The sequence below is a fragment of the Nyctereutes procyonoides genome, unplaced genomic scaffold, assembly GCF_905146905.1.
Source record: "Nyctereutes procyonoides isolate TBG_1078 unplaced genomic scaffold, NYPRO_anot_genome, whole genome shotgun sequence".
In the NCBI taxonomy this organism is placed as follows: Eukaryota; Metazoa; Chordata; class Mammalia; order Carnivora; family Canidae; genus Nyctereutes; species Nyctereutes procyonoides.
Window position 1 is genome coordinate 21,970,906 of NW_026575160.1, and position 21,034 is coordinate 21,991,939.

General features: G+C 44.0%; 1 protein-coding gene across 6 annotated transcripts in view; it reads right to left on the reverse strand.

The window, feature by feature from the left end:
• The window catches only part of ELMO1 (engulfment and cell motility 1), a 523,965-nt gene that overhangs the window by 22,568 nt on the left and 480,363 nt on the right, over nucleotides 1–21,034 (reverse strand). For all 6 annotated transcript variants that reach the window (XM_055314755.1, XM_055314756.1, XM_055314757.1 and 3 more), the window contains 3 exons: nucleotides 18,606–18,769; nucleotides 10,581–10,693; nucleotides 1,178–1,285 (listed from right to left, as the gene is read on the reverse strand). In XM_055314755.1, coding sequence (XP_055170730.1) covers nucleotides 1,178–1,285; nucleotides 10,581–10,693; nucleotides 18,606–18,769 — 385 coding nt within the window. The remainder of the gene's footprint in view (nucleotides 1–1,177; nucleotides 1,286–10,580; nucleotides 10,694–18,605; nucleotides 18,770–21,034) is intronic.

Consider the following 21,034-nt stretch of genomic DNA (forward strand, 5'->3'; position numbering starts at 1 on the left):
AGTCATGTGTTTCAGATTTCCTTCTCCTCCCACTAATAGGTACCGATGATGTGGGCCAGGGAGGCAGTGCTCCTATGACAGCAAACAAGCTTGCTTCTGAACTAAATGACCCTATGAAGACCAGAGTCTTCCATTTTGCAGCAGGGGCGAAGAGAGAATGTTCCAGCGTCTGAATGTGTCAGGAATTTCTCACTGTGGTTATTTGTTGCCTTTAGTAGCCATGGGCTGCAAGGAAGGCAGTCCAGAGCTGACTTCTGTGGGTCCTGGGGTGATGAAAGGAAGGGTGCTGGGGCTTGGCATAAGGATTTGATCTGGTCAGCATGACTTTTGAAGGCTATTTGAAAGTGTTTTTATTTTTTTTTTCTCACTCTCACTCTTTGATTTCTCTACCTGGGATATCCTCTGAGGTTATGTTAATTTTATCTCATTCCTCTTCCAAATCAATTCATGACCCTGGTGTATTTTAATGTTTCTTTAATACCTGGTTTAACTTGTACACTTAATATTGTCTAAAAACCTAGAACCTGGCTTGGTGTTGGGCTAAAATAATCTAGTAAATTACTGACTCTTCAAAACATACATGTTAAAACAGATACCATGCAGAAACAGCAAATAAATACAAATAACATGTATTTCAGGGAATCGTTAGCTGACAATGGGCTGTAACTGGTCATAGATTTTTCTAAGTTACCTCTCCTGAAGTAGGTTAGCCTTACTGGGGTCTGCCATTAGCTCAGCATTATAATTATAGGATACACTGAACTATAATGAATAAATGTGCTAGAAATCAAGCACATGATTCATGAGAAATTATTTCATCACCAGAATAAGACAACTGACAGAGTCAGGCTTCTATTGTCTTTGCTTCTTGAAACAGTACCTGGAGAAGTAGTGCAAAAGTGGATGTCTGAACCCCAGGCTTATGTCTTTCTGGAAAGATATGTGAGCATTCCTTCTGTGCCCTCCCCTGTTCAGTCCCAAACCCCTAATCTCTCAGGTTCTTGTCCAAGATGAGAATGCTCAGGCCAAGATGCTCAACAAGATGAGACATGCCCAACAAGATGAGACATGCCCAGTGGATTTATTTGGGTTGGTCACTTTCCAGCATGCTATTTTGTGACCAGGAAGCTAAACCAACAATGCAAACTCACTCCTCCTGCACAGGAGAGCCACTTACGTTTGTCCTGCAAGGAATCGTGGGGCACTTCTCCCTGAGGACTTTCTTCCAAGTCTCCATAATGCAGGACCTTGTGGTTGGGTGAAAGTCGACAGTACCAAAATTTGTCTGAGGGAAAAATACACAAACAAAGACACAAATTTATGAGACAGGTGATTCTGAATTCCAAAAATATCGACATCTTTATTTTCTAATAGTCTTGCCTGGAAGCGCAAGTAATGCATTTGATTTTAAGTCTTCGGGAAGGATTGAATTCTAGAGCCCTGGGCAATGAGTCCCCTTTGGATTTTGATATTTAGTTGGCGCTGTCCTGCTTAACCACTGGGGAGGTTGTGAAATCCTTCAGGAATACGGACACCAGGTTTTCTGAGGTGTTGGTTTCCAGAGCATCATTTCATTAATATCTATAATGACTATGGGGGTTACCACTTGTCCACTTAGGCCTGGCAGATGTGGGGAGGGAGATGTAGAAAAAATGGCTTTCTTGGAACTCTTCTCCTTCTACATACCTCTCTGAGATTTTAAGACTGTTGAGATAGCTGTGTGCCATATCTTAGTTGGTATACCAGACCCCCATCCCTGGGGCTACTACACACAAATTAATCAAAGAATGAATTGTCAGGATACTAGTGATACACACAGGGGTGGAATTCATGAGGAAATAATCTAAATAATTCAGGGATTTATCCAAAGCGCGAGGATATTCACAATCGTCTCCTCTCTAATTCCTAGAGTTTATTTCTCTAAATAGACATGACTAGAATTGGGCTAAAGGGTACAGTCAGTCTCCCAGTTATAAAATGAATAAGACATGGGATGTATTGTATAGCATAGAGAATGTAACTGGTAACACCTGTAACAACTTTGTATGGTGACAGATGGTCACTACACTTACTGTGGTGACCATTTTGTAACATATATAAGTATCAAATCACTATCTTGTACACCTGAAACTAAAACCACATATAAAATATTAAGACAAAACCAAAGAAATAGGCATGACCAGGGCCTTAGGGCCATTCTTATAAGTAACTCCCTCACTTAACCTCCTCTGCATTCCCATGTATTAAAAATATTTGAATAAGCCTGTGAGGTAGGAAGAAGGAGGCAAAAAACACCTTTTATAGATAAGGAACTTAAACTGTGACAGCAATCTTTGTGACGCTCTCAAGCAAGGCTGTGCTTAGACGCCTCTTCCCCCAGGAAGCCCTCTCTGATTACTACTGCTGAAGGGACTCTCCCCATTCTCCTAGCTGCCCCAGCATCTTCCTTGATTATTGGTACCCCCATGTTAAGCCTCTTGGTATTTCTCATCATTTGCCACAAGCCCCAGGTAAGCAACTTGCCCTAGCAGGTGTACTGTGAACAATTACTGATGCAAGAAGACTCAGGATACTCATGAGCTCGGACGGTGTGGAGAAGCTAGGGCTCTCTAATGACAGCCACTGTCTTCACAATTGCACGGTCCCAACCCCTTGGCACAGTGTCTGGGACATAGGAGTTGCACAGTTGGTGTTGGCTAAGTTGATAAATGAGGACCCAAGGAGACTTGGTCAAAACGCTTAAGGCACAAAGCATGCATGACCTTGAAAGCATGTGTACACCCCTCTGTGCATTTATGCAGTTGGCGAACTTGGTGGCCTTGGTCAAGTCACCTCATTATTGTGTCTGCAGGTGTATTGTTTTGAACTATTCTAATTAGAAAGTGCTCTGTAACATTGTAAGGAAATTGTTTTCCTATCTAAAATTGCCTTCATGCAAAACTTGTGTTTTAACTACGGCTCTTGTAATAGAAAAGTAAGTTTTATTTATTATTTTTAAGATTTTATTTTTTTATTCATGAGGGACACAGAGAGAGAGGCAGAGACACAGGCAGATCAAGAAGCAGGCTCCCCACGAGGGGCCCAGTGCAGGACTCGATCCCAGGACCCGGGATCACGACTGGAGCTGAAGGCAGATGCTCAACCAGTGAACCACCCAGGTGCCCGAAAAGAAAGTTTTAAAAATGGAAGGAAAACCACACAATGAACAAAGAAAACTCCCAAACTTGACCCACAAAAGTGAAATGCCTCTGTGATTCCTATCTTCCTCATCTATTAATAGGGTTTGAGAATTCTTGAGTGCAGTCCGAATATGGCAACTCATATATTTAAAAAGAATATGAATTCTGGTGGAAAAATGCGAGAGGAAAGGAAAAATTACTTGACGGCTAGGGCAGCAGCTGGTCTTGCTCAATTTTCAAAATTAAGTTCTATCTATACATACAACACAGGTCATTTTCCTGGGAGAGTATTTTAAAGGGAGAGTATTTTACTCCCTGAATAATTTCCAGTCATTTCAATTAGGCAAACATATAATCATCAGTCCTCCACGAGGAGAATACATTTGGGAATTGGACTTGTGATTCACAACAGGAATTGTGAATTCCAAAGGAGCTGGCCGTGCTTTGGCCGTGAGCATCAACAGTGCTCTTGGGGGGCCTGCATGATGGGCTGCATAGCTTCTTCCTCCCCAAAGGGAGCTTTCAGCTCGTCTAAGTGGCCTGCGGAGACTGTGCAAAGCCAGCTGGAGAGATTTACTATGATGCTTCCTTCTCGACACCTCGGCAGTGGGAGTTTTAGCTAGTGAGCAACTGAAGGGTGACCAAAGCTGGCAAGGAAGTCAGTGAGCTGTGCCCTGGGACACGCTGGTCTTATTCTGAGTAAGGGCCCAACCTGTTCTCTCCAGGGATCCCTCACTTCTTAAGCTGGGATAAGCTCTAGGGTTAACGGCAGCAACCCAAAGCCCAAGGGTCAATATGACGCAATCAAAGATCATTCATTCTCAGGATGCTGGGGGAGCATTACAAAATTTAAGTGGTACAAACAGATAGATTGTGAAGTAAAATGCACAACTTATATTCATTTGTAAGTCTTCCAAAATTTCTGCTGTGTATACTTTCAAGGGACGTTTATTTATCCAATGAATATTTGCAGAGTGCCTACGAGGCGCACGGCAGTCTACTGGGTACAGCAAAAAGTCATCAGTATGAAAGGCAGACAGATGTGAGACAAAAGCCAAGAAGTTGAAGGACAAAGAGTTCCCCAGGTTCTTGGTGGCAACTGAGAGAAACATGGTGGAAACACCCGTTTCCTAGGTTTGGGAAGTAAGCTTAGGGACTCAGCAACTCTTTACCACAGGGAAAAATGGGAATAGGGAAGGTCTCTTGTGCAACGTATTCTCCAACTCAGAAGCTAACAGAGAACCGTGGCCATTTATCAGGGTTCCTGGAGGCAAAGCAAGCATCATCTTTGCAAAGTCGCGATGGCCATTAGCTGAAAGGGAACACAAAAGGCTCCCCAGAACCCTGCCATGACAATATCAGGTGCACAGCTGATGGAATTTCCTCCTTCCAGAGGCTTAGGTTCTCTTGACTTTTATGACACCACACTCCTCTGGTTTTCCTCCTACCTCTGGCTGACTCCTCTCCTTCCCAAGGAGTTCCTTTTTCTCAGTCTACTACTAAAATGGGAGAGAGCAAAAAGATCTGCACGTCATTGATGTAAGTGATTACTTTGTTCCTCCCCATCAAACAGGAATCTTGGATGGATGGCAAAATATTAGAGACGGGGCTGAAAAGTCTTGGGGAGGCTGTTTTGCTCATAAGCCAATGGGTAGATATCATGCCAGTGCCTTCCTCAGGATAAAGGCTGGAGTCATTAGCTCTGGGAAGGTTTAGAGGCATCATAACTGGTGTATGTCTGTCTCCAAGGTGGAGCTGCTGTAAAGGACAGCAGAACTGCCAGCCCCGAGCAGCACAACACGCTGGCTCATCGCAGGAGACAATTTTAGTGTCAGCCAGCAGCAGCAGCTTGATTTGCAGTTTCTTTTATGGTAAGAAAAATGTGTATTTCTTTTCAAAACCCAGCATGACGTTACTAGTTCCTCAATCCCTCTGGGCAATGAATGAGTGGATCGTGTCACTAAAAGCAATTAGTAGGAAGCAGTGAGAACATTATCAAAGATTGTTTACTAGCATTTAAAGAATAAACAGGAGTTAATAGAGAGGTCTTCCAGCCAATTACGAGTGTTAGCATGCTAATAGCCATTTCTTCATTCTCCAAATTCAAAAACTGACAATGGAGACAATTTTGTGCTTCATTTTCTCGTTCTATCTCTGTATGTGTGCATTTGTGTGGGTGTGCGTGTGTGTGTGTGTGAAGAATCAGAAAAGAAAGCCGGTTTTAGAGCTCACAAGCCTGGTGAGAAGGTCTCCAGGGCTGATTAAAGCTATTCCCGATGTTGCATAGATCATTATGGAGCTAATAACCACTGACAACTGTAATTCTTGCAGCTCTGTGTGATAGAGAACTTTCTGAAATGACAGAAATACTCTGTGGATACTCATCCAATAGTAGGAAAAGAAGTTTCAAGTTTTATTTAATTTCAATTAAATGAGCCATAGGTAGCTATATCCAACAGGACAACTGATGGTTAGTCTCCATCATCAAGGCTAGAGACATATTTAGGGCTGGCCAGCAGGACTGCAGGAGAGCTGGGCAAGTGGAATACCAGCTACTACTGTTGAGTGGGCAATGCTGGGCGGGTCAGTGGGGCACAGGGCACAGCAGGAATGGAGTCTTGATCAGCTCTGCTGTGGACTCAGGGGCACATCTTTGTCTTGGGTACAAAGCCCCTGGTTGGCAGATAGGTGCTGCCCAGGGGGCCCTGAGAGTCCTGTTTGGGAAGCAGGTGACTTTCACTAAAGTGAGATCTTAGGGCACTTCCATCAGGATTTTAGAGCTTTCCTAGGTTAACCTAAAATGTGCAACATCTTTAGAGTGTGCAGGTCTTTTTCCTGCTCAGGCTTGAAGCTTTGCAAGTAATAAAACACAAGGGACCCCAGCAATGGTTTTAAAGGGAAATGTCTTCTTTGAGGGGTGATGAGATACCAGATTCCTCTGCTGGTCCAGTAAAGGAAGACAATGAATATAGGTAGAGACAGAGGCCCATCCTGCCTTCCAAATCTTCCTCATTTCACTGGACAGTCTTCAGAATGAGAGATGGCTCCCTGCAGACTGCTACTTTCTTTCACAACAGAAGATGACTCCAGAGCCCCAAATCCTTTTAAAGATGGTTTAGCCTAAGTGCTGCTTTGGAGTCATACGCACCTGGCCCTCACACATCAGTTAAGTGGCCATGGCCAAGTTACAAGAACCTTAGGGATTCTGTTCTTTTGTTAAGTAATGTTAATTATTATACTAGTAAAACATATATAAAATCTCCATTTCTGCACCCTGCACATAGGTGGCTCACAACTTCCTGTTCTTCCAGTGAATGGCAACCCCTCTTGTCCACTCCTGCTCCCTCCACCTTCTAAGAACAAGGATTATCTCTTATTTCGATCTACTGGAAAGTGCTCTGTCCCTGAAAATCAACTGGATTTTCTTCCTTTGAAAATCCACTTTTATTTATCCCTGCTTTTTAAAAAAATTTTTTTTATAAAAAAAGGGTTATGATAAGGTTTAATTATTGAGTGAAAACTTCAGTCAAGGATAGAGGAAGAAATAGCCTGCTCCTAACAAGAGTTCATTTGGTTACCATGCCTGAATATACCACTTGGCTCCAGGTTTTCTTAGTGAGCTGAAAGACCAAAGTAAGATCAAAGTAAGGTATATCCCTCCTGGAAGCAGCATGGAAACATGCCAGTTCCTCAGGGGCATATGTTTTGCTCACTTCCGAGTCCCTAATTAAAAGTTTGTCGAGTTCATGCTTAGAGAAGGGATGTTGGCCAACAAAATGGACAACGTTTTCAACGAGAAGCAAAAGTTTCATATTATCATTTCTTGTAATGACATTCCACTGTGTAGCCCTGGGCTTTTATCAAGGCTATTCAACACGAAGGATTCTGAAAGACCCTAATCTCTGAAATGTAAGGAAAATAGCAATTCCTGGTCCTGCAGATTCTCATGATGCAAATAATGGCTAACATACACAACTTCTGGAATTTCACCTGAATGCTGTCCTGCAGAAGCCCAGGAGACACAGAAGCAGGGCAAACTATCTAATTGTGAAGGATCCGAGCAGGAGCCTTATATACTCTGGGGAAGGAACAGAATGGAGTGAGGTTAGTTTGTGACATCCTTTGCCACCCTCTTGCCTGTGTTTAAAAACCTATATTCTGAGGATCTACAAGCTAAAATTAATGCTAGATATCACTAAAGAATGTTAGACAATGTGCAAAGCACTCTACTGAGTGCTATCAATGCGGGGTATTATCTAACCCTTACTTACAACTGTTTGTAACTGCAGGAACTGACGTCATTTGACAAATGAGGAAACAGGACCACGGAGAGAGGTTTACAACATTGCCCAAGTCCACCCAGCTAGTAAGCGGGGAAAGCAAGGCCTTGAAAGCTGCTTGATGGGTCTCTCATGACTCACTGCCTCCAAGTTCTAATGTGGTCAGAATTCCTAGAAACCCAGATTTGTGAATCTCTACATCAGTCTAACCAAGCAGCAGAGCTGTGGATGAGGCAGGCCAGATGATGGGCAGGTATTAACTTGGGTCTTCTAGCCAAAGGCGGTGTGGTGAAGGACTCTATCTGTTCCTCTGCTTTCCAGTGCTCTGGGACAGAAAGCTCTTTCATATTATCCCCTGTAAAGCTGATACCTAAATCGACTCATCACTATCTGACTCACTGTCGAATAAGTTTAAATGGAGCGTGGCCACCATTCCTTCCCAGTGTGCTTGCTCTTTGACCTGCGATGGCACATGGCTGTTCCCTTCTGGGAGTGCCTGTGGGAGCACACCTCTTCCAAAGGGATTAAAATGAGTTTACATCATGTCCTCATGAATCTGTGTGAATCTAAGTGGATGTTTCGATGGGGTGATAGGAAACCAATTTCAGCACTGTCTGCTTTGAATCCCTAGTTTTAAGCACATAGACCTGGTCACCAGCTCTTAAATCCATTCACCAAACACCAAAAGGCCTTCCTTTCTGCACCCAAAAGGATGATTTTATATTAAATACGGATGGCCGGGCTCTCTAAGGAGCTTGACTGATAAATGTATAATCCAGGTGCTAATAATTTTTTGTTCATTAGGTAATTTGTTTTTAGAAAACTGGAAAAATTTGCAGATAATTGGCTGACACTTCTTTAGCCAAAAAAAAAAAAAAAAAAACCAAAACCTCTGTCATAATTACACCTAGGAACAGGATTATTCTAGTAGAATCTATCCGTTTCAGCCCAGAAAGGGAAGACTCATGACAAAGTAGACTGGAAGGTGAAGTTGAGCTCTCTGAATTAGGTTCCGGAGGATTCTAACTGGACGTCAGTGGAGTAACTGGATGAAATGTATCTCCGTGCCATCTCCTCCCTCCTTCTCCTACTTCTATGTCCTTTGGCCAAGTAAATAAAAACTTTATAAATCATCTTATGGGAGCAATATGTCCCGACTATTGATTTTTCCAAAGGCGATGAAGAGATCAGGGATAGAATTGACTATCTGCCCACCTGAGCAAAGAGATAGATCATCTAGTCCTATTCTCCCACTATTAGTAGGTGGGAAATTGTAGCCCTGAGAGGTCTCGTGTCTGCCTACAGGCAAGGCACTCAGCTGGCTACTTAGGGTTGGGAAGCCTAGAATCCAGTCTACTCACTCCCAGCACATTGCTCTTTTCTACACAATCTCCCAGAAGAGTAGTAGCTTCCCTACGTTGTTGCTTTCCAAGAGCTACAGTCATGATCACCTTCCCTCCCCACACTAACTTTAGGACACAGGCATTTTGTCCTCATTTCAGATAGGGGAACTGCCCACGGTCACACAGCGGGTCAGGCACAGAGGCAGGACTGCACCCATTTCATGGGGCTCCGGGGCTCTTGTCCTCACCACCACGCCCCACTATCTTCCTGGAACAGCATCTGCCCTGATGACAACACCCGATGCAAGGAGTGCGGCGAGAAAGGACGGGAGCTCTCTCTTCCGCTGTTCTCCCAACCAGAGCCTTTCTCGGCCCCAGCTGTAACTCAGCTCTGATTATTATTCTGCCCATTGTCTTCTCCCCTGAGGCCCCTTCTGAGGCTCACTGCTATAGCTTTCCATCCTCTGGGAACAACCTACATTTTCATTTCTCAAGGAAGCCCTGCCTTCGGAAGTTCCTTAATATGATTTTTAACCATCATATTTGAAATAGTTTTGATTTTACTCAATATCCAGCACAAAGCCATTAAGGCAAATGGCCAGGGGGATGGGCCCGGCATAAAGAACACGAAGGATGTTTGTCATTAGTGGGTGAGCTCTGTGTCTGAGCAGAGCATCTGCTCGCTGGCTTTCAAAAACATCTACCCGAGTTTCTCCTGGGCCGTAACTGGTGTTTGTTCTTGGTATAGTTGCTACTGCTTATGTGTGTTCTTCACCTCTCCCCAGATCTTATTTTTCAGTTTTATTTTCTGACTGTGTGTTTAGAGGACAGTATGATGTGAATACTGTGACTTTGCAATCAGCAGCCTGTCAAGAGAAGAAGAAAGCCATCCAAGGACTTCACTTCCCTGACTCAGAAACACCTGGAAGTGCTCCCAACCTATTGGAACTAGTCTAATGGCACCCATTTTGGCATGATATTTTGGGATTAAAATTCACTTGAGACAATTCAGAACTTCTTTTTGCAAGACTATGAACATTGATTGATCCTATCCTGTCTTGGTTCACTGTTACTTATGTCTCCAAATAAAGTAATTTTCACCTAGAAGGGAATTAGTATGGGGGTTTGAGAATCAGGGCCATTCATGATGGAAGTTCAAACCCAACACTCGGTGCCAGCTTTCCTGTGTGTGCAAGCTGCATCTGTCCACGACCATCCCGATACCTTCCAAGTTGGTGCTTTAGAGAATTATTTATTAAGAGTTAGTGGACAGGGTTATCTGTCAAAACAACAGCAGAGTGGGTCATTAAAAGTTAGGCCATAAAAAAATAAAAAGAAGGGCTATAGGGTGGCTGGAGTATGAATCCTTGCTCTTCCATAACTTTGGGCAAGTTGCTTAACTCCTCAGTCTTGGTTTCCTTATCTGTGAAGTGGTGTAATCACAGGGTTACCAGGAGGATGAAATGCATTAAAATAAGTAAAATGAGAGCTAGTACGTGGTAAGCTCTCAATACATGTTAGCTGTACTTGAACAACTACTAGGAGGCTTGAGGCACTAAATAGCTCAGCATGGCTCTTTAGTTCCATGGGTCTTCTGGTAATTCTCTGATTCTCCCTGGGAATGCATGGGGAGTCAGAATTTACCTGGGCTGCTATTCTCATGCTAAGTCCCATGCTGCATGGCCAGCCCTTAAAGTAGCACCCACGCCCCGTGATTCCCCGTGGAGCGGGCTGATGCTCACCCTAGCAGAGGGCAGGGATGGCCCCAAGCACAATACCTTGCCTCCGCCGGCTGTTGAGTTTCCTAAAGCAGGTCCCCTCCACGAGGCGGTTCAGGCGTTGCTGTTTGATCAACTCCAGGATTTCTGGTTGAATCTTCTCCTTTAGTTCCCTGTGAAGGACAAACACACATTGCACAGCATGCCCTGAGAACAGTGCGTGGTTGAAAGGGCATCGTGGGCAGATGGGGCAGGAAGTGCAAGCTGCATCTGTCCACGACCATCCCAAAACCTTCCAACTTGGTGCTTTAGAGAATTATTTATTAAGAGTTAGTGGACAGGGTTATCTGTTAAAACAACACTATAGATTCTCTGACATTTACAGAATATTCACAAAAGCACCAGCCGCTTCAGTGACGTTTTGCTAGACCAGTCTCCTGAGAAAGGTCTTTCCTTGTTTCACCAAGCCACAGATAAAAACTCACGCAGAAATGCACTTGGCTTTGCCAAGGCAGCAAACCTTTGGTCACATTTCCTCCCTACAGCAGGTAAGCTCCCGACTACATTTGTGATCTGCCCGAACAGCAATATTGGGCAGGCATGTAATCATTAATTCCACAGCAAACACTGTCCTGGGCAAACCACAGAACCACAGTTTGCTTTCCATTCTATCACTCACAGATGGGAACAACACATCACCCCAGATCCCAGCCCATAGAGATTGGCATCATGATGGGACAAATTAGGGATTATTTGCAACTTGAGTCAGGCTAATACAGAGTAACTTAGTTTTAGATGCACTATGCTGTAAAGATATCAGGATAGAGTACAGTGTTTTCTAAATCTCTTTTTTTTTAAGAGCAGAGATTTAAAAAAAATTCTTAAAGATTTTATTTGTTTATTCATGAGACACACTCTTTCTCATGAGAGAAAGAGGCAGAGACATAGGCAGAGGAAGAAGCAGGCTCCTTGCAGGAAGCCCTATGTGGGACTAGATCCCAGCACCCCAGGATCATGCCCTGGGCCAAAGGCAGGTGCTCAAATGCTGAGCGCCTGCCTAAAAAAATATTCTTAAAAATATTTTATTTATTTATTTGAGAGAGAGCAAGAGGAGAGAGAGGTAGGGAGCAGAGGGAGAGGGACAAGTAGACTCCACAAGGAGCCTGATGCTGGGCTTCATCACAGGACTTGAGATCACAACCTGAGCTGTAATCAAGAGTTGGATGCTTAAGCGACTGTGCCACCCAGGCACCCAGGAGCATAGTTGTTTTTTTTTTTTAATCATCATCTAATAAAGCTAGAGTTGTTCTATTTGAGCTGGACAGGGAGAGCCGTCAGTAGTGTTAAAGTAGTGATTAGGATATAGAACTTGAAAGACTAGGATTTCAATCTAGACTCTGCCCATGACTTGCATTTCATGTAGCTCATCTAAGTGTCAGTTTCCCTATCTGTAAAATCAGGATAAGAATCTTTTCTATGAAACTGCTGTGACTCCCAAAGGAGACAGTGTGAGTGCAAGTGATTTATAAGCACTGGGCAGGGACAGGAGGTATCACTGAATTTGCCTTGACAATATTCTCTCCTTTCCTCAGGCCAACTCTCCATTTGCCCCTATTTCACTGTAGTCAAGTCTGACCTATCCATCAGCTTCAGCTTTAACTCTGGACCTGCTCTGGAGTGCAGGCAAACTGTCTACACACGGTGTTCAGCTCACGGAGGGCGTGGGGGGGGAGGCACTCACGCTTTTAAGTGTCTGCTCTGAGAGCCAGGTAGTAGTACTATCTGATTTTAGCTCAGTGAACATCCCCTTCTCACTTTCTTTCAACCCCCCCCCCAAGTTCTGGGAATAGGTATTAGTGTCATTAATAAATGGGTATTATTATTTCTATCTTACAGATGGGGAGACAGCTCACAGAGGTTAGGAGTGGAACTCAGTCATCTGCCTACGAACTGCTTCTATTTACACGTGAGATAAAGAGAATTAAAAAGTCACATCAAAGGACCTGGCCATCTAACAGGGTGTGGTAATACTCTGCTAATACATATTTTAAACTCAAGTGGCTTCAAACCTCCTGTCATTTGATACTGTTCCAACTGAACATCTATAAAGCATAATATGGAGATTGAGCCCTAATAACACAGCTTGGTACATTTGTAGAGCTTTCCTGTGCAGATCTCCAGGGTCTCGTCTCAGGCTTTCAAATATGAAAACTATTTATTATCAGTGTTCGGCTTTTCTAAAATGGACTTAGTAGACTGCAGCTTTGATGAGCCCTGCTCTGGATGGGAGAAGCGGGGGGCGGGGGCAGGGAATGCTGGGGCAGCCACACGCCACATGGAATCACTGCTCCTGACTTCCAAGACGAGGCGATGGGGCAGAGAGGATGACACTGCACCAAGGGATGGAGAAACTGGAGAAGGGGTTTGGGAATTTCACTGACTCTCAGGTTCAGATGTACCTTTAAATAATAGTGTTAGTAGGCTGGAGTTGAATTATTAAAATGGAGATAAAGATGCAGGGAAGAGGACCAAAGGAGGAAATAATTGAAAGTACTTCCGAGTCATTTTAGTTGATGATTTATGACATTTTAGTGTGAGACCCAGATGTGCGCATCATAACACCCTCCATTATTACGGAAACATCTCCCGGGGACACACTACCAGAGTGAGTGAATCTGCTGCTGCAGGAGTTAGCCGTTCCTTGTTGTGAACCCCCAAAGGCCTCTAAAACGTGACTGGGCAATGAGAAAAAGAGGACGACTTTTCTTTTTTCTTTTTTTTTTTTTTCTAAGTGATTTCCTCTTCTTTCCATGCAAATGGACCCACTTGCTACAAAATTCACTCATCTTAGGAAAACATATATATCACACCTACACGGTGTGTCTGTGGATGAGATTTGACCTCAGGGTAATCCAGCCAATAAACCATGGGCAGCAGTTGGGAATAGAAATTCTCAGCTTGGGGTCAATGAGGCCAAGGTTATGGGTTTACCGCCTTTGTTTTGATAGATATTCTTCTAATTCTGTCTAAAGGTAGTGTAAATAAATAAAAGAAGGAAGATTAAAGGGGGTAGGGTAAATGAGTGTGTGAAGAGCAACTCCAGGTCCAGCATGGTTTCTGGGAGACAACCCCAGGTCCAGGCCCAGTGAGGCCAGCACCATACACAGAACACAGACGGCACCACTGGATCAGTGAGCTGCCTCTCTGGACCTGTGGTCTGCCCTACTGAGCTGCTACTTGGGTTTTCGCCTAGAACAGAGGTTGGCACACATTTTCTGTAAAGGCCAGACAGTAAATATTTCAGGCTCTGGGGCCCATATGCTGTCTGTTGCAACTACTCAGCTTTGCCACAGTAGAGTGAAAGCAGTCGACAGTATGCAAACACATGAGTGTGACTGTGTTCCAATAAAACTTCATTTACAGAAACAGGTAGTGAGCTGGATTTAACCCAAGAGCTATCTATACTTTGCCGACCCCTGATCTAAAAGGGTTCTGTGATGACTTTGGGTGGGCTGAGTGACAGTGTCTGTTTCATGGAAACTGATCTCTGTCTTGACACCGAGGGTCTCCAAATTCAGTCCTGGTACTTCTTCTGTTCTTTATATTGTAGACTCATGACTTTAAATATCAACTTTATGCTGACAACTTCCTAAATTTATATTTCCAACCTGGACCTTTCAGCTGAACTCCAAATTCATCAATCCAACTGCCTGTTTGGATGTCTCACAGCCATCTCAAACTTGACATGTCCAAAGCTGAACTCCTGACCCCCTGTCTCCACCTGCTCCACTCTTTCTCTCCTTTGGTTGTTTAGCTCGAAAGAAACCGTGAGCTCCTCCTTGACTCCTCTCTCTGTCATACCCAATCAATCAAGAAATACCATTGCTTCTTATCTTCAAAATCTGTCTAAATCTATAATAGAGACTTTAATCACTTCGAATCACCTCTTGCTTGGATTATTGAAATAACTTTACTGATCTCCCTGCTTTCAAACTTGTCTCCCTAGAGTCTATTCCCAATATAGTGGCAAGAGGGATCATTTAGAAGCCCAAGTCAGAGCACATTAATCCTCTGCTCAAAACCCTCTAGTGGCTCCCCAACAAGGCCCTCATAATCAACTCCCAGCCACTTTTTGGGACTCACCTCCTATCATTCTCCTCCTTGCCTATTTCTCTAGCCACAGTGGCCCTATTTATTGAGCATCCAGACCTACTCCTATCTCAGGGCCTTTGCACTGGTGGCTCTCTCTGCTGGAATATCCTTCTCCTAAATATACACATAGCCTGCTCCCTTAGTCCCTTCAACATCACTCAAATGTTACCATCTCAACTAGAGGGATTTGCTCTGACCCCATTAAGACTGCAAGCTCTCTGTTTCCATTATCCTGCTTTATATTTCCATTGTTCTTATGCTTTTTAACAAGCTCTAATCTTGTTTACTATGTTTATTATCTGTTTCTCCCCATTAAAATACAATCAATGCAGGGCGAGAATTGCGTGTTCCTCTTCACTGCTGAATCATCAACACACAGAACAGTACCTGGTATGTGCAAGCATTTGATAAGCATTTGTCAAGTACGCTGAACACTGAAAATTGCGTGACTGATCAGACTATCCTAGTAGCACTGGCTAAATGAAATCCCTGACCAAAGCTTGTGCCCAATCTTTAGAGAGAAGCCAGATATGCAAGGTAGGCGGTTAGCCTTATTTCTGGCTCTGTTTTTACTTTTTCTTTCTCGCCTATACTCCCACTGTACCTTCTGAGATAAGGTGAGACATATACAAATACGTTCATAGTGTGAGTTTTACCATTTACATACCGACAGTGTAACAACATGTCCCGTTCTGGTTATCAGCTAATGATAAGAGTGACCATTTCTCTGAGTGGATATTATGTGCCAGAATATATGCTAGGTGCTTTTCAGGCTCTGCATCTTGAATCTTCATAACAGCACAACCATGTGGATAGTTTAATCATCGTCTTCTTTAGACATCAGAAAAAGAGGCTTGGAATGGGTTACATAAGTTGTCTAAACAGCCACATTTCTAAATAGTGCCCTTGGAGTCTGATATCAGATCTGTTAGCTCCCTGGGTGTGGATTTCCTACCTTTTGCTACTATGCTTCATTGGTATTTATACTTGCATCTCTGCTTCCCCCCAATGTAGTGTTAAATGACCTGTTTTTGGACTATTCAAGCTTTAATAGCCATTAACTTGGATTAATTGTGTGGAGGGACTTATCTTCCCTGTAAAGTCATGCTAAGTGGAAAATAACAAATACCTCCTCACCAAAATAATCAGTCAAGAGCTAAGAAATACAATGGAGCTTCTTCAACCCACTGGATAGTCCCCCTAAATATTTGCTCACGCAGAGTGTGCATTTTTCTTCTCTGGAAACATAATGTTTTATAATAATGGGACATGCACCTCAAAAGGTCTCTGTGGCACTTAGGTTTGCCATTGTGCTGTGTGCGGCAAGCACAGAGGGAGCCAGGCAACAGGGAGAGCGCTACGGGGCTCCAGAGGCTTGTAAGGGCACGGCCAGCAGGCTTCTGTGCTAGCAGGCAAGCCCCAGCCAAGTCATTGACCCAGTGTGCAGAATGAAAAGCTTGAACTAGATGACCTTAAAGGTGCTTTTCAGCTCTACATCTCTAACATCTTAACCCCTGAGCTTGGTGAGATGAATCTTCTGTGTGCTCTCATGACAGCCCCCAACCCAAGCACAGTCCGTGCTCATCCTCCACCCCTAGTTTTACAACCTGGGACAGTGTGGGGCGGGTGGGGGGTGGGGGAGTCAAGTGTCTCTGCTTGTCCACAGCACTCGACACATATTTGTTAAATGAATGAATGAACAAATGTAAACCATCATACATAGCCTGTCCCTTTCTTTCTGTTGACACAGGTTTGTCCCATGAGCCATTTTGGCAGCCTTTAGGCTTCATCCAACCCTACAATGGGTTCTTGTCCGGTAGGTCATTCTAATAGACAAAATACCACTGGACAAGAAGCTGGTGCCTGGCTCCCACCTACCCATTTCAAAGGCTAAGATAATGATCAGGCTGGTCCATGGCCTCCCCCTTAAATGCAATAGTTTCTGACAAGTCTTTATGACTTTATCTCAATGATGGCAAGAACTCCAGTGAGCTGTAGTGCCTTTTAGTCCCATGGCCGAATGATGATGCCAAAGTGACATACACACAGAAGATTTCCTTTATATTTACATTGTTTCTCCTTACATAATAAATGTAAATATAAGAGCTTCTTATAATTAAGAGAAAACTTCAGAATGTCCTGGGCAGAGTCTCAGGAAATAAAGAAATGAAGCCCCAACAGGAGCAAAGTGTTCACATTTCACATGTAGTTAACATTCTTACTTAGAATAGTCATGGTCAAATGTTAATTTGGGATCCCTTGGCCTTCACTGCAGTGGTTCCTTGAGTCTCCCTTTAGGTTTTATGAACTGTTGTCAAAAGCATAATAAAGCCTCCCTGTGTTTACACATCTGCTGAAACAAACCTTATGAAATCCAACATTTTGGTACTGTATGCCCTGTGATAGGACGAGGTGCCACTCACTGTCTCTGCAAGTGAGAAACCACATCTATGAGGAGTCAAGCATTTATCGGAGGGCTTTCTGTTTGGTATTTTAAGTTGTATCTTCTGGTTGAGGACCATACAAAGTCCCAGCAGCACCTGCCGTAGAGCTGGCTGGCGCTCAATGCAAGTATGATTCAGGTGTCACCCTGATGCAAGCTGAAGACCCTGGGAAGCATTTCTGTCCCTTGCTGCCCAGCTCCACTCCCACTAAACACTACAGTTTTGCTCCACAGAGTCTACCAGTGTTTCTTAGGACCTGAAAGCAAACACAGTAGGTAGCTGCAGACCTGTGAACCTCTATAAACCTCATCTTAGTCTTGAACTTTGCAAAGGAGCTCTGCTGAGGTGGAGAAAGCATGAGCTTAGGGATCAGTGGGCTGGAGTTCAAGTCCTGGCTCCTCACCTCTCTAGACTATTCCTGCTCCTTGAACGGAAATAAGATCTACCTAATTCACACAGATGTGAAGAAATGAAACAGCGGGGGGTGGGAGGGTTCCTTTGCAAACTGCCAAGCATTAAAAATGTCAAATATATAAGAGTAAAAAACAGAAGGAGGGGCGGAAAGAAAAACGAATCAGAAACAGAGAGGGGGTTGATGTCATAATGACACCTGTGTGGTAAGTTGGCTTCATACGAAAGTTCGGAGGAAGCTGTGTCCAGTCTTCCAAGGGAAAAATGAGAACAAATATCACACTTTCCTGACCCCCACCTTTTCTTCTGTTTCTTTCTCTACAAATTATAAGCGTAACAGAACTGACCTAGCTCTTAGAAAAAGACAAGGGAAGATAAATAGGCCAGTTCTAAGAAAAGATGAAGCAAACCAAGCAGTCTTCGTGTCGGAGGCTCAGAACACCCTAAAGATGGAGATAACAACTGTTGCAAGTGGCATCTGCTACAAAGTCCTATAAACAGGGGGCTCTGCTGCTCTCTACCTGGGCCTGAGGGCTGATAGTCACGGGGGCTGATGCAAGATGCTCTGGGGTGAGGCAAAGCCGATGGATGAGGCAGTGAGGAGTGAATGTCTCTCTTCTTCTTCTTCCCACTCACCATTTCAATGTTCACACTGCCTGAGCTAAGTGGGCCTTGCTCTGGCTGGGCAGGGCATCTTGCTACTCAGAGGCACCTGCCAAGAAATAGCTTCATGGGCAAAAAAAAAAAAAAAGAAAGAAAGAAAGAAAGAAAGAAAGAAAAAATTATCCCAAGATAAGAAAAGGTGCTCTCACTTTTCAGCTACAAATTCTCAGAGGACTCATAAGTAAGCAGGCCGCTTCCTGGTTTAAGTCCTGCTGCCAGCACCTGTCGCCACCTTCCCCTCAGCTGCCTTCCTCAGGGAGCTGCTGAGATGTAGGGAACTGAACACTTCTGGAGTGTCTTTGCTTGGCCTTCTTAGAGAGGTCACAACACAGCCCACTTGGTGCATGTGACAGGACTTTGGACCAGAAATGGTGGGTCAGAGCCTCCAAGGAGAGAGAGCCCAGGGGTTACTTACAAAATCGGGCGAGACTGGAAATCTTCCTGGTTCATCCTCTCAGACTGACGGATTTTCAGGATCTCAGTGTAGCTCAGGTTCTGCAGTTTGCACTTGAACTGGTCCAGGGAGCTAGGCTTGGTTGTAAGAGCTCTCATAACCTGCTCCTTCACCACCTGCATTACCTGTAGATGAAAGGAAGACCATCATTTTCCTGGGGGTTGTCCTTGCCCATCTGGAAAGATCTTCCAGACTTAAGGGCTCCCTACACCCCTGCTTTCCTTCACTTGCACTCTCTCCAAACCTTGAGAGTGCTCTTCAAAGAGCAAACTGCCATAATGTACATCTTCCACTTTCTCTTGTGCTGCTGGAGCCACAAGGAAGGAGATGGATTGACTAATTTGGAATTGGGAGCGGTGGGCCCGACTGAGAAGAGTGCTCCATTTGCTCAGCATATTACAGGACTATTGCTGAAGTCACACTGCGAATGATGCAAATTTCAAAAGCAAAAGAAGCCTAAGCAAAAGCTAGGAGTCTGCATTGCTGCTATTTTTTTCCGGAACAAAATCGCTGAGACACAATTAACTGTGGAAGTCTGGTTGGCGTTGGTTCAAATGAACGTGAAATGATACCCACACTTGCCCCTCCGAGAATGCTTTCCCCACGTAGTTAAGGCCTGAGTGTTCATACAAATGAGGGATTTGGAAATATGCATGTGCTGCTGCCTTCTTGAGCCAGGCACTAAAAAAAGAGATCTATTAAATAGAACAGACATATCCCATTGGAAGTCTCGAGAAAAAAGGATATGGTAATGTGCTGCCAAAGGACAGGGCCAGCCCACAAGGAGGCAATTAAACATTGCCTTTATTAATGTGATTTCATCTTCATCAGAATTTGTAAAGCAGGAAAAGACCAGAAAATACATAAGGCATCCGAGAGATGTATAGCAATCTTTCCATTCCTTTTTTTTTGATCCTCCACCGCAGAGGAGAACAATTGTTACCACTGACAAGGTATCTACTGTGTGCCAGATACCGTGGTGGGAGCTTCATGTGTGTTCCTGATCTTAACCCACTCAAGTCTAGGAGTTAGATGTGGTCATCATTCTATTTACATATGAAGAAACTGAGACTCTGAAGTACTAAGTAACTAGTTCAAAATCATACAGCTGGTTGGTTGGTGGATGAGCTGGGATCTGAACCGAGGATGTGAACACTCTACTCCACTGCCAATCATGCCACCTTCTTGGAGTCGCTTAGTAAAGTAAAAATGAGAGAAAAATCACAAATGTACCTCAATTATAAGCTAGGTTCTGTGCCAGACACATGTTTATTCATCATCTCATTTAATCTTCCCTCCAATAAAGTAGAATAGGTGTTATTATCACTATTTTAAAGACAAAGAAGCTGAGACTGAATGATTGAGGACTTATCCAAGGCCATATGTATCTAGTTGAATTCTATGACACCAGGTAGCCCCATGTGGTGGATACAGCATGCACTCAATGTTGAAGAGCCTTGGGGTGCTGCTTACCCTTTATCACTACAACTATGATCCCACTCTACTCCTTATGGCTTCTTACCAGTTGTTGGTTGAACAAACCATGCATGGTAGGTACTTGGTAATTGCTCCTGGACCATTCCTACACCAAAATGCGTTCTCATGAAGTGTTACTGTAACAGAGGTACCAATTTTACAGCATGGGAAAGACTGTGGCAAACCCGAACTTCCAAGTGTGCCTGAGTGCTAGGCGATGGGAAAATCTCCCCACCTTAGAAGCTATCAGGCGACTGAAATGTCCTCCAAACACCTGATAGCTCCTTGCACTTGCTGAGCTCTGTTTAGTGGTGCAGCTGGTCTCCCATGGTACAGGTTGCTAAGCAATCCACTCAGGTTTCTTTCGCCAAGTATATGTCTCTCTCATAGCTGTCCTGTCACCTAAGGATCCATCCAGTGACCTGCAGGTGTCTACAGGACATTGGGAGGTAGAACACCTGGTGGTGAAACTAAACTGGCCTCCAGGAAAAGCTAGGAGGTGCCTTGGAGGCCACAGGTGAATCCAAGGCCATGAGTCCCCTCCCCCAGGGATGCCAGGTGCCCTCAAGTTCTGTGGTCATCTGCTGACCCATTGCTTTTAGTGCCCCCACACTCCGAGGACCCCAGGTCAGCCATGTTTTCCTTTAGTCAACTGAAAATGTCTTAACTGAAGGGAAGACAAGTCATAAGTAATGGCAATAAAAACAAACCTATCTGTTTTGAAGTGATATCAACCCTCACTTTCCCTTATATGCTTCTGACGTGTAGGAACTCAAGTTCACAGTAAGAATCCCTTCCACCAGATAAGACATTTGCATTTTCAGGAGGGTTTTCTGGGAGGTAGTTCATGAAAAATGAATCTAATGGCAGGAATCTCAGGAAACTATGGAAGAAAACTTGGGGGAAGGTAGATC